Genomic DNA, 13,436 nt, shown 5'->3' on the forward strand with positions numbered 1-13,436 from the left:
GGGTTGTTTTATTTTTTAAGAAAAGGAAGATAAACCAAGTTTTAAAAATGCATTTTTCAGGCAAGCTACAAGACTTTCAGCAGTTTTCTATTCATGGGGATGCAGGGACTGTTAGGAGATTTTATCCTGTAAAGGGTAAGGAATCCTATTATGGGATCTTATCACATCCCATTGCTGCGGGCATTTGCTGATTTTTACAGCTTGGCATATCCAATTTAGGAGAAATTTTACATTTGTTGGCCTTGTCCACATTGGAACACACATATTCTTGGTAAGGCAATTAGAAATGCTCCTCAAGATCTTCTGTGACACCGCAACAGTTTACAGCCTAAGAATAAATAGAAAACTCCTTCCAAGACCACAAAACAAAAACAAAAGACCCAACCTCAATTCTGATCCATCTTTTCTTAAAGATCTTTCTGGGAAAAATAAAGTATTCCTCAAACTTACACTACTTTATTCCAATTTAATACAAAGTCTTATAAGCTTAGATAGATGGAAGCCAAGAACTCCTCTGAAATTGATCTCCTGTATGCATACAGTAGTCTAGACTCACGCCAAAATGCTTAATTAAAACCAGAACTAAGCCATATGAGTTAGCAATACAGAGATGGGCACAGTTATTGATGAAGCTATTATGTATTCAACAGCAGTTCTCTTACAACTTGAGACATCAAAAACTTTATTGGAGGAAACAGTACGTTCCAAAAAAAAATTCCTAACAGAAAAGGATAAAACTGTGCCTTGTAATTCTTAAAAATGAAAATAAAAACCCCTATATAATAAGGGAAAAAATACCAACGGGTACCAAACTTCCTACATTATTATGTTTTTCCAGAGCTGCTATTCTCTAGTTCATTTCTATTGAATTCCAGGTGCCAATTTCACATTACTAAAACAGTTTCCTTCAAAACATTTACAGAAGCTGCAGGAAATCCAATCCTTATGGCATGTGATCAAGCATGAGAAGAGATTATTGCTTTATATACAGATTGCAGATTGTATGCAAAAGACTGTAAATAGCTCCACTACATCTGTTGTGGATATGTCACTATTTATCTTTCTCATTTTTTCCTATATATTCCAACACAGTGACTCAGCAAGCACAGCTGAGCTGTTCTCCAGAATGATGGAGAAAGACGCTTGTCAAACAATGATCTCAGCATTGAATTTTTATTTTGCATTGTGGTGAGCTCTACTACAGACCTTTCCTCAGTGGAAGACTGAAAATATAAGATTGCCACAGTTCACCAATTCTGACTTGAGGGCCCTTTCACTTCTGCAAGAATACAAACTAAAACAGAGCAGAGATTTGAGATCAGAAATACAAGATCAGGGATAAGCAAGTAACTACCCAATATCACAGATACTAAAAACAAGTAGACTGATGGAAACAATAAAATTAAACAAAAGACCTGTGGCATCCCAAAAAGGATATGATGAGTACTATGAAGTACCCAACTGATGAAATGAGTTACAGCAAAATAACCACAAAGAGCACACATACAGGAGGGTCCTTAAAGATTTTCTTAGGAACAGTAATGGCTTGCGTATCTATTTTGTTGTACTGTCAAATACAGACAGTGGGATGGACTGGGGAGTAGGAAAACTGTATCACAAATGCATATAACCAAGAAAAATTACTTCTCTATTACCTTCTAGTTGAGATCAGAGAGATCAATTTTCAGTAACCCTAGGATTTTGTCCTTTTCCCTCTCTCCCTAAACTATCTGGACTGGTTTCAAGAATAAATTTACACATTTAAGTGTGTCACAAAAGTCTGATTTTAACTCCCGGCTGGGATCACGTATACATCTCCAAGTTTGTACCAGTAACATTAACAGCTGTGATGAAACGCAATACAAAAATGAAGGCATAAAGAGAATTACGCTAGTTATGAAGTAAAACTAGACAGAGGGTAGTACATTCAGCCCTAGCCCAGCTAAACAGCGCAAACACAGTTAACTCCGATACATATAGCTCTAATGCTTCTACCATTTGCCAGGTTTCTGGACTCTGGCTTTGGAAAATTTCAAACGTCTGTTTTTCAGTTTTATTAGCTATCAACACTGCCTGTATGCAATTTGCTTTAACCATAGTTAAAGGAAGCTCAACGTCATGTTGCATTTCAACATTCAAGGTTATAAGAAGGAATACAAATACACCCGACTACATAAGGTCTCCATAAGGCAGTCAGTCCACTTCTGCTGCAACTGTTCTGACAAAGACCACAAACAAATATATAATTTCCATGATGCAAAGGAATAGGAAACAAGTGGGCAAAGACTGCACTGCTACACCACTGAATACCTACTAGAAGCATCATAATCTGATCACACTGCATATAAAAGTTATGATTGCCTCTCTTCAAATTGCAAGAGCACAGTACAGCTCAAGTCAGTGTATAAGTGAAGGGTTATCTATGGACAACTACCTTGTACTGACAAGGTGCTGATACCAAGTGCTAATGGTCATATGCTATGACAAGTTCTCTATATCTTTCTCCCACCAAAATAGTGTTATAAATTTCCTGAGTGGAGTGTATTATCGCACACAACATTAATGGTAAACATTGTCTTTCATGTTCAGTTCTATGTTGTTCTTTTAGCTATAAGCCTTCCAAGTTTGTCTTGCTTACCAAAAAGCTTCTTTACCTTTTTTTTTGGATTCATCTGAGTATCCACTCACCTGTAAGATATTTGAGTATGTGGGAAGAAAACACTACGTTTTCTAATATATTGGCAACATATACAAACTACAGTGGGAAGCAGTGTGTTATTCCCACTAATATATGCATTTTTTCCAGCTGTTTACTCAACAGCAGTCATCCCAATCAGCATATTTGTCAGGCTAGAACTTGTTGCAATGTTTGTTACAAAGAAACAACTCTGGGAAAATCAGGAATTCATAGATTCTGCCTGTTATATGAAGATACCAATGCTGTTTCTACCATCAAGCAATTCTATAATAAAAACATCATGCTTCAGGTGGCAGATCTACAGGTTCTGGACAAAATTCATATAATTTTAATCACAAATAAAGAGAGTTAACCACACCCCCCAAATCTTCCATAGCTCTCACACAAAATGCATACCCCATGCAGAGTAGACGGGGGTATTGAAATCCCATTTCTAATATGGGTTGGAAAAAATCAGATTACAAGGAAGATACTTTGCCATTCAGACAACTCTTCTCTGTAGAGGTAAGACTGGAAGGCAACAAATGGACTTTAAGAGAAAAGCTTTGTGTCCATTAGCAACACTCTAAGTGGACAAATATGCAACTATTATAAGTTCCACAGAAAGATTTATCAACAAATTCAGTCCTGCAAATCTATCTATCTGCTCTGTGGAGAGAGAGAATTTGAAAATGTCTCTCTCACAGCAACTTATTCACATTAGCTGCAAAATCTACTCCTCAGTGCTTCTGGCACGAGTGCTGTGTCTGAGTGCCCATATTCATTCTCTTTCCGCTGATAGCTGAAGAGCAAAGGGCAGACAGCCCTCTTACGCAGTGCCCTAGGGATCAAGGAATCCCAAATAAGAGCCTGTCAGGAACCATCAAGCACATTATCCCGGCTGAGATTTTCAGCCCAAAGGGCTGCTTCTCAGCTAGGTCATTGTCAGCAGCAGCTTCATACCAATTGCATGGCTCAGTGCAGTCTTGCATTAAGTGTGATAATTTTGCCTTTTTCTCTCCAGAGCAGAAGACATATAGGAATCCTGAGAGTATGTGAAGAACACATGAAATAATATTTTTGCAGTTGCATATAAGATTCTATCAGAGAGAATATCAGCATTTTATGTAAGAACCTGAAAGTATTGTCACCTCCCAGAGGCTACTCATTTGCAGAAAACACACAGAACTAACACAAAAAAACCCCAAACCCAAACCAACAACCAACACCCCTCCCCCAAAGAGCCTTACTGAGAAATTCTAATGAATGCCTCCATCTCTCAGAAAGGGAATCTGTCACCTGTCAAGGCCCTGAGGACCTCCTCACTACTATTTTTGCTGTTTATACTACAATTGTACAAAGCACAAAGACGACGTTCTACAATGCTAGATGCTGTAAAGTACATGCAGTACAATATCACTTCTATCTTGAAGAGCTTACACTAGCCTTGTGAACAAGACAGAACATGTTACTGTGAAAAGGGGAAAGAGGCAGAGCAGATGACAGCAATATGATGATGACGATAAGACCTACATACACAAGAGAAGCAAAAAAAAAATATTGATGGCTCTAAGCTAGCTCTAAGAATCTCTCCTCTTTATAAGCAGATAATTCAGCTTATTTCCAGTTGCCAATTAAGGTTGTCTTCAGTGCGTGGCTTATTTCTCATGGGCATCCCATCTGTCCTGTTCCTGGCCCTTCCCCTCTGCCCTCCCCCTCCCAAGGGTACTGAGACTTTTATAGAGGAGGACATTGTTTACTCTACAGATTTATTTAGGTAACGTTGTACAGCAGTACAGGACTGAACAAGCCAAAAGTTTTTCTGATACCAAAGCCTGTGTCACTGCTATTGCCAAAGAAAGCCAAGAGAGCAGTATCATATTTGTCCCTAAGGAATAAGTTGAACAAATTGTTCCAGCCAATCCAGACAGCAAGAGAAAATAAGGTACTTTCATTGCTAGAAGTTGATACTTCTCACCATGATAACATCTTCCTATCCAAGGATCTCAAACTATACAGCATTGGCAGTCCTGCTACTCTGAACAAAGCAAATGTTCCTTTGTGTAAAACAGGGCTCTACACAGTGCAGACCTGGTATTTTGAATTGCCAGACACACAACAGATCTAACAGCAGTATCTGACACACACACCCCGAACACACACATAGCACACAGCTTCTCAGATAAATATTATGAAACTGTCACACAAGATCCAGCAGGGGCACTTCAAGTTAGAGCCAGCAGAAACATCCTTTACAGAAAAAGGGGATCTCAGACATCAGTTTGCAGAGCCCAATGGAAGTAGTGATGCATCTGCAAGCTAAAAGCAAGATGTCTTTCTCAATCATGCTCCAGTTGGCAGGTGGTCAGGGAGACATTTCACCAGAAACAGAAGAACACAAGAAGTGTTTTGGGAGAAGAACACAGACAAAAAAATGCCTTTTCCTGTGTCTCCAGTTCACTTGTGTTTTGTTTATCAAACAAACTGTAAAAGTGATAGGAAGAAGAGTTTCCTGTCCAAGGTAAGTTATCACTGATCAATATTTCTGAGCTTTCCAAAGAGTCTTGAACAATTAACACATCTACCTGCAAGCTAGAAGAGAAATTTTCAAGCAAAGGGTTAGAACATACAAAAAGCAAAAATTACTATTAGGAAGTCTCTCAGTCAAAATTTTTTTTTGCTGCTTCTTCCAGCTGGAGTGAAAAAAAGCCACACAGACTCCCTTTAAGATCCCAGAAAATATAAAGTGGGATGCTATGCACATTCCCTCTGTGTGATCAAATACATTAGCATGGGGGCCCTGTTTTTCTTCAGTACAGGAAAGATCAAGAAAACAGGATGATAAATAATGTATAGGAGGAACGTGTCCCTTTAAGATATGTTGGCACAGAAGTTAAGCTGGAAGAAGTAAAGCAGCATTAATGTGTAATTACACAGAGGGCTTTCAAGAATCCACATTTCATGAAGATTCAAAAGTAGAGCAGGGATTTCTTGGGTAATGAACAAATACCAGTAGCATTTCAGCATATCTACAAAATCAAGACCAGTCCCAAGAGAAGTATAATTTTACTCATTTAGCTAAAAGATGTAGATTAATTGGCAGAAGGATGATTGATCCCTATTCCTGTAAGAGTCAGGAGTGAGTCAGATGAGTGGAGCCTCAAGGAACTCCCAAGATTGAATGCAGATGTCCACATGATTGGGACAAATGAACAATAGAATAAAGTGGGAGAAAGAGTATCCCTGAGGTCTAAAAATATTCTGGAAGGACAACTGTAGAGATGAAGGTCAGCCCTCTGTAATCAGCAATCCCAGTGCTAGGCTATGGATAGCAGTGAAATACATACCCAATTTCATTTCCTAGAAACAACTAGAAACACTCATTGCCTGCAAAACATTTACTGCTTGATCCATACAGAGCTACATGACCACATAGTTTTTGGCTCTGAAATTTCACTCAGGTAAGCTAAACCCCAACAAAATTTTCTTAATTACCTATAAAAATAGTTGTTGTAACTGGCACAAAGATTTGAAGTGACTCATGGCAAGGTGGGGCATTGCAACACATGATAGAAAGGCCATCATTGCTCTTCAGTGGTGAATCCAGCAAGAGAGGTCCATGAAACACCACTCTATTGAAAGGTGTGTCCTCTGAGAAAAGCCTGGAGAATATCTAACACCCACCCTTGACACACTAACTTCGTTATTTCTGAAAAGTTACAGAAGTCGTTATTTTATCCCATGCACATTTTAAAAAAAAAATTTAAAGTCACTTGCTTGGGCCTACCTGCTAGCTTTCTAAATCCTGAGCTTGGTCTCTAATTTTAAGTGAGCATAAATAGGGAAAGCATAATGTGAAAAACTGGACACTCTAATACCAAGTCCCTTCCCCTCAAATCATTGCAGCATACTTCGAAATATGCACATGCCAATCCTCCCACTTAGAATAACCTGGAACAAGGAAAACATTGGGAGAGTGCATTCAAACCTTACGGAATCTCACAAGTTATCTTTGAGTTCAAAGATACTGAGGTTAAAGATAAAAATCAAGATCAAGCTTATTTGCTTGGCAGACCAATACAAAGCCAGTGTAGCCTTCAAAGCACAGCCTGAACAAATGTTGACAGTTGTGTGGATGAACAGAAATGTATTGGGCAGTGAGGGCTCACTGCTAAGTCCTGGGAGGCAGCGCATATGACACTTTCATAATAGGAAACTTTCTATTCTGAGTCTAACTACACCCATATTGCTGATCATTTATTCTCCACTTTAAACAGAGAATCCCACATTTAAAATCTTAGAGTTTCACATCTCTCAAAATTACTAAGCCTGTTTGTGCTTTGGTACAGGGACACAGTTTGATCTGCTAAACTCCAGACACACTATAAAAGAAAAAAAAAAAGAAAAAAAGAGAATGACTAGTTCTGTATTACTCACAGAAAAAATGAACATGCAGCCTTTTCCTGTCTTTCAAGAAATCAGAAGCTCCACAGAACACTCAGTGTGAACAAAAAGCCATTGTAGAAATTCACATCTTACTTCAAAAATAAATAGGAGAAATATGATCTCCAGCACCTAAGTCAATCAGAGGGTTGTGCTCTATGGTGGTAATTTTGTTTGTTGTAATGACCTTGAATTACTACTTACTCTTTCAAAGGTAGAAGAATAGGAAGTGAAAAGCATGTGGTTATCATGTCATGATGAAGAAATACTATACAGAAGCAATGTGAGCAGTTTCAAAAAGTGTGGAAGACCTCTTTGCTCACCATTTAATTTTTTAAATATATATGATCAGAAATATCAGAAAAGGCCCTGAGGTGTCAGCTTGAAAGCCGGTGCAAACCAAATCTAACCTGGAGAGATGCCTGAATGACAATTTCAGCTGGCTATTTCAGAGCCACCTTGCCTTCAACCCTGGTGAAGAAATCCTGTTTGTGGGTGGAGGTCACTGTAGTCATGCTCTATCTTTCTTAAGCTCTGACTATTTGTTCAGATGACTAACCTGAGCATTACTTTCTGTGGAAACTCATCTATATCAGATGGAGTATCATGACTCCCAATCACCTCAAGTGCACGGGTTGTACCTTCATTTGACCCCAAAACCTACTCTCAGTGACTAATTCTCTGCAACACCCACTTAGCAGTGACCACTGCAACTTGCTCAGAACATGGAAGTATATGGTTCATTGGTTTGTACAGTAAGAGTTTAATTCTTGGTACTATGCATTTTTTTAACTTTGAAAGTCTGCAAAGAGGGAATGGATTTTGAGAGTTTAAGCTACTTTATAAACAACAACAAAAATCAATCTCCTTATAAAATCCATGTAGTACCAAGTATTATTTCCTTCTAAAGTAGATTTCTGAGGTCTTCTAAAGTCAATATTCATTCTAGTTACACTAAGCTACAAGAAAGCTTAACACTAAAACTAAACAGCCTTGATAAGCTACTTGACTCTTCTAGCAACATTGCCTTTATACTGCTTTGCATGGGTCTTCCAGATTTTGCAAAATGGATGATTAACTCCAAGTGAAAGTTGGAATTACTTTGTTGAAAGCAAAAGAGATGAGGCACTACCAAGAAACCATATTTTCTTGTTACAATGCCATCTACCTAAAAGATCTGTTATATAAACAGATGTAGCAAGATGGCCCATATCCTACTTCCTCTGCCAAGATGGTCAAAACCACACTAGTCTTGAACCGCTTGTTACCTTATCTCAAAAAAAAAAAAGCTTTCAGAACTTCCCCTCAGACTTGCTGCAGTGTTTGTCTTAGTTATTCATTTACAGTGAGAATCTCAGTTGCTTAAAATTTGAAAATACACATGGGGCAAGAAAATATAATGCAAGTTGTCCAATCAGTCAACCTAGCAAGTTAGATCTCATTTAGAGATTAGATGGACACTGATGTACAGGAAAAAAAAAAAAAAACAAAAAAAACCCTCAAAAACCCCCTGAAACTGCGGTCAACTGAGAAAGAAAGCTACGACTGAGAAAGAAAGCTACTCCTATGCTTTCAGATCTTCTTCCATTGCTGTAGTACAGAGATTGTTGTGAAATACTCTCCACATTGATTTGCACCAGAAAAAGATAACAAGAAAGGAAGCAAGCAAGGAAAGATTTTCAAATGGGCATCAAAAGACAGAAACATATAACTACTGCAAGTACACACATTACGAAAAGATCTTTAATGAAGCTGCCTGGAAGAGTTTTAGACATTGTGCAAGATGTCATCAAGTTGGCAAAACATACAGCAATTGGCTGAGTCAACATCAACAACACTGAAGACCAGCACACAGTTTCCTCCCCCCCAATCTTTCCAAATCTGTGCTTATTATTATGTTCATTATTTAAGGACTTATGCAGGTTATAAGGAAGGAAGACACATTCTATTAAAGCATTCAACAGGGCAACAATCACACAAGGAGACAAAACAGTTCAAATTCATACTCAGAAAAAGGAAGAACGAGTGCTGCTGAAACCAGAAGCAGTCGCAGCTTTTGACACTAACAGCCCTGATTAAGGCAAGCAGAATTTGGTTTTCTATATGCTTTTAAAAGCTTTGTTCCCCAAAGTGACTGCTTCACATGAATGTTTGTAATAGGAGAGGTACTGAACTGTATGAAACCCATGCACATTTCCGAAACATGCTCAAGCAGCCCTTGGCTAACCCAGTGAAATCCAGCATTCACAACATAATCAGCATGTGTCCAGCTCCATTCTCCATGTACCCTGCCTGTTTCCAAAAGCCCCCCTCAGGCTGGCCCTATTGGCAGCCTCCTGATGTACTTACTATTCAGTGAAGAACCTGGCAATGCCATACTGACTAATATCTTCTCTGTTCTCCAGCAGCTGGCTCACTGCGTCTTCCATGTACGTGAGGACATGTCTTTGAGCTGCAAATAAAAGACAGTAAGAGACAGAAATTAGAATACAAGGGGCCTGCAAGGTCTAGAGCCAGCCTAGCTAGTTGTGTGCCTTACACACCAAGCCAACAAGCATTTGCTCCCTCAGTTAGAAAGTAGAGGTTTCATTCTCCCAGATATGGATAGTAAAATTCCTGACCTAAATCCTGCTTTCTTTCCTAACTACAGAGAGTTAGTCATTAAGAGTGCTGACTTTTTTAAAATCCCTGAGATTCTGGAAGTGAAGGAAGAAGAAAAGGAGTTGTGAGACTGCCTTGCTAGAAAACGGTTACTCAAGAGGAGTTCCTGATCTTTATTCTGAGTTGCAGCCATCTTCCATATACAGATGGCCAATGCTGTATCTACAGAGCTGTTGCAGAGCTTTAAGTGTTCCCTGCCCTTCCCTCCCTACCAAAGCCAAGTAGCTCTAAGGCTGTTCTGTAAAGGGTTGGTTTTTTTTTTTTTCTAAGGGTGCAAACACAAGTACATCTGTTTCCATACAAGCATCAGCGAATGTTCTTGGAGTGGCAGGTGGGGAACAGGTCTCAATGCCAAGAGAGATTGATATTGCTCAATAGTCAGTTTCAAATAACTGCCTAAACCAAACATAAGGAAATTTCAGAAGTGGTGGATCTGCCAGTACCCAACCACAGAATGCCGCTCATTTACAAGACTTCTGAGTGAAGATAGTTTCATACAGCACAACCCTTTTGCTGCTTCTACAGGGGGCAGACTCTCTACAAATTAAGTGTTTGCCAGGGAAGAAGCAGCACAGATTTGCCACTGAGACCCTTTGATGTTTTTGGCCAGGAACCAGGTTGAAGCAACAAAGAGCCAAGTCTGGGGTGACGTGCCAACTACCAAGCAGTAGACTTTCCAAATCTACAAGTTCAATGATCAGAAGACAAGTCACAACGAACCCAGGAAAATCATTCCTAACCTGGAAAGCACACAAACCCTGTTCCCAAAGCACACACCTCCATCCTAAACATGTATGCTACTGCACCTTTGCAAGTAGTGTCGTGTCCTAAAAAGAGCAGGAGAAAACCCTTAGGGGATATAGAAAAGGCAAAGGCTGTTCTTGCTCCTTGCCAATCTGCTCTAGACTTGGCAGCATCATCCCCTCAACAGCAACTGGCCAACCTCAGACCCACATCAATATTCTTCAAACCATTTTAATTTGTGCTTAATATCCTGGTAAGCACTAAGCCTGCGCCACTTGATACACAGCATGGAAGTCCCTTTCATCTTAGTGTGGGGCAGGTGGACTTCAAGAGGGACCCGGAAATGATTATTCCCAGTGGATACAGTGATTAAAAGTATGTATGAACATTGATTGCTATCAGGGGATTTCTCTGCCTAGAACACTTTTCAGGACAATGGTAAAATTGGTTAAGCACACCCTGGAAAATACCTTGCAGCTGATAGCAAAATGGTGAGCCAAAGGTTCAAAGATATTATCTGGCACTAAAAGATACAGGGCGTAGCTTTATTTAATTATTTTAATGCAAAGGAATAAATTTAATTTATGTGAGTGATTAAAGAAAAATAGCTCTGCGCACCTGTGTCCCCTGAGGGAGGAATGAGTCGTGCAGCTCAGTCACGGGCTGAAGATAACAGCAACCAGGTAACTTTATTTCAGCCCATCCTTCCTCCCTCTTCATTATGCAGCCCATCTGGTGCTCAGAAACCGTCTTCCCAGGTCCCTCTTGAGCTGTCAGCAGTACCGGATTAAACCAGGAAATGGTACTAGCAGACAGACAGGCTTCCACTCATCTCAGCCTGCAATAAACTTTTGCTCAACTGCAAAATCATTCTGAAAACTTTGTGGGGAAGCATACACTCCTCCTTTTGTAGGATAGCCCCTATCAATGAAACATATTTTTGTTATTTTGCTTCTTTAGAGTCATTAACCTCTCCCCTAAAAGCCTATGGGAATAGACAGGCATGGTCCCACAGTGCTACACAGCACAATGGGGCTGACCTCTATAACAATCACCTTTGAGTCTGCTCCTGGAGAAGAAATTAACTTTCAACAGAGAATTTCAGGCACTCCTGTCACCCTTAAAAATGTACACAAATACATACAGGTCACTGTTGAATACAGTTGCTGGTAAAAGAATATTTCTGTTAAGCTTTTTGTTGCATGTCCTAAGGATCCTGGCAAAGAACCTCTCTCTCTATTTCCCAGAAAATAGGTAGAGGCATGGGGGAGGGAAGAAACTGGTGGGCGTAGAAGCTGAAAGAAAATAATAGCACTTGCAATCTCCTTGAGAAGTCTCTCTCTTTGGCTCTTCGGCTGCTGTGTGGTTTTCTAGGTAGCACAGTTCACACTGCCAAACCAAATTCCAGTTCTGGCTTCCTGTTTGCTGGCTGCCCAGTTCCATGGAACGGTACAAGTAGTATGTTTTATAACCGAACCAACTCTACCCTACACAGAAAAGTCACAGAATAAAATTTAATTTGCAGGCAGGTTCTAGCAGGCCAGAGAGGCAAAATAAAGTGCCAGGAGTCTGGATATAGCAAAATAGTAGCTCCATAATTTATACAAATGGTACTTTCCATAACAAACACTGGAATCATACTGGAATGTTAACTATTTATGCAAGCAGAGTTAAAAATTGGTGGGGTCCTGTGCAAAATAAATGGGATGATTCAGATGGTTTTAAGTTTCAATCTCTTTGAAAATTCAGGGAGATAATCATAGAATACCAGTTTGGAAGGGACTTCAAGGATTATCTGGTCCAACCTTAGATGGCATATCGGTATACAGGTTGCTCACGTTTTTGAAGCTCACCTTGCAATAATAAGGCAGCAAGTCCAATTCAGAATGTAAAGCCCAAATGCTCATGCAACTGTGCTATTACAGCTTGTTATCTCTGCCCCTGATAGAATTCCAGTGTACTGAAGCTTCCACACAGGAGGTATTACAACAGGTTATCATCCTCAGCATTTATTTGTTTATGGCTTATTGCAACAAAGGCTCTCTTCCCTACTCTTACAAAACCCTCTGAGTTAATGGTTCATGCAACCCACGTTTGCTAAACTCTTCCCTGAAATCCCATGCAACTCCCCCAAACAGTAAGTAACTGCCTGCCACAGTCATTTGGTAGGTGCTATGCTTTGCTGTCAGGCAAGCTTTGCTACCAGGCAGCTTTCACAAAAAGATCTGACAGCATAAGTTCACAGAGGAGTCTTCTGGCAGCCCATGACCTGGTGTTACCTGGTGTTAAGTAGATACCTTCACACACAGTATCTTAATTCTTATCACTAAACCGCTAACAACGGTGTTACACTTAGAGCCTCTGTGCAATTAATAGCAATATATACAGTACAGCTCCTTCAAAGTCTGCTACTGCAGCGCTTAGGAGAATGGCCTCTGATGGTACTACTACCACATTCATGTGCTCGACACCCCACCATCACTCACATGCCCAAGGTTCAAAGCGGATTTTGGAATCAACGCACTTTTGGCTGAGAACCAAATTCAGGGCTAAACAGTGGCTGTTCAACTCACGCATGACCAGACCAGGTCATATAAATCTCTAAGTATTTATATGTAAAAGGCAAAATGAGAATCGCATCCACAGTCAATCCACAATCTCTGCAGACTTCACTACAACAGTTCAGACAATCACAACTAATTCCATTTAGCCATAACCGCACCACATCATTTTGCATGTGTATTTAAAATAGTAAAAATAGTCCTTTTTTAAGCCATGGAATGACTTTTTTCAATCTTCTTATGAGAACAAACAATCCGCTAACTCATAGGCTTGATTACAAATATCGTACGAACAAGCATTGATACTAGAAAAAACTTGAAGAAAAAGGAAAATTTAATGCAGATAATAC

The 13,436-nt window shown here is 39.7% G+C and overlaps 1 protein-coding gene across 1 annotated transcript in view; it reads right to left on the reverse strand.

The window, feature by feature from the left end:
* Positions 1-9,567, reverse strand: part of CUNH11orf49 (chromosome unknown C11orf49 homolog) — a 75,310-nt gene extending 65,743 nt beyond the window's left edge. Inside the window, 1 exon segment of the mRNA XM_035902960.1 lies at positions 9,470-9,567. Within this exon segment, the coding sequence (XP_035758853.1) occupies positions 9,470-9,497 (28 nt within the window). The 5' untranslated portion in view covers positions 9,498-9,567.
* Positions 9,568-13,436: the final 3,869 nt, after the last annotated feature.

The sequence above is a fragment of the Egretta garzetta genome, unplaced genomic scaffold (assembly GCF_000687185.1).
Source record: "Egretta garzetta isolate BGI_Z169 unplaced genomic scaffold, ASM68718v1 scaffold329, whole genome shotgun sequence".
Taxonomy (NCBI): domain Eukaryota; kingdom Metazoa; phylum Chordata; class Aves; order Pelecaniformes; family Ardeidae; genus Egretta; species Egretta garzetta.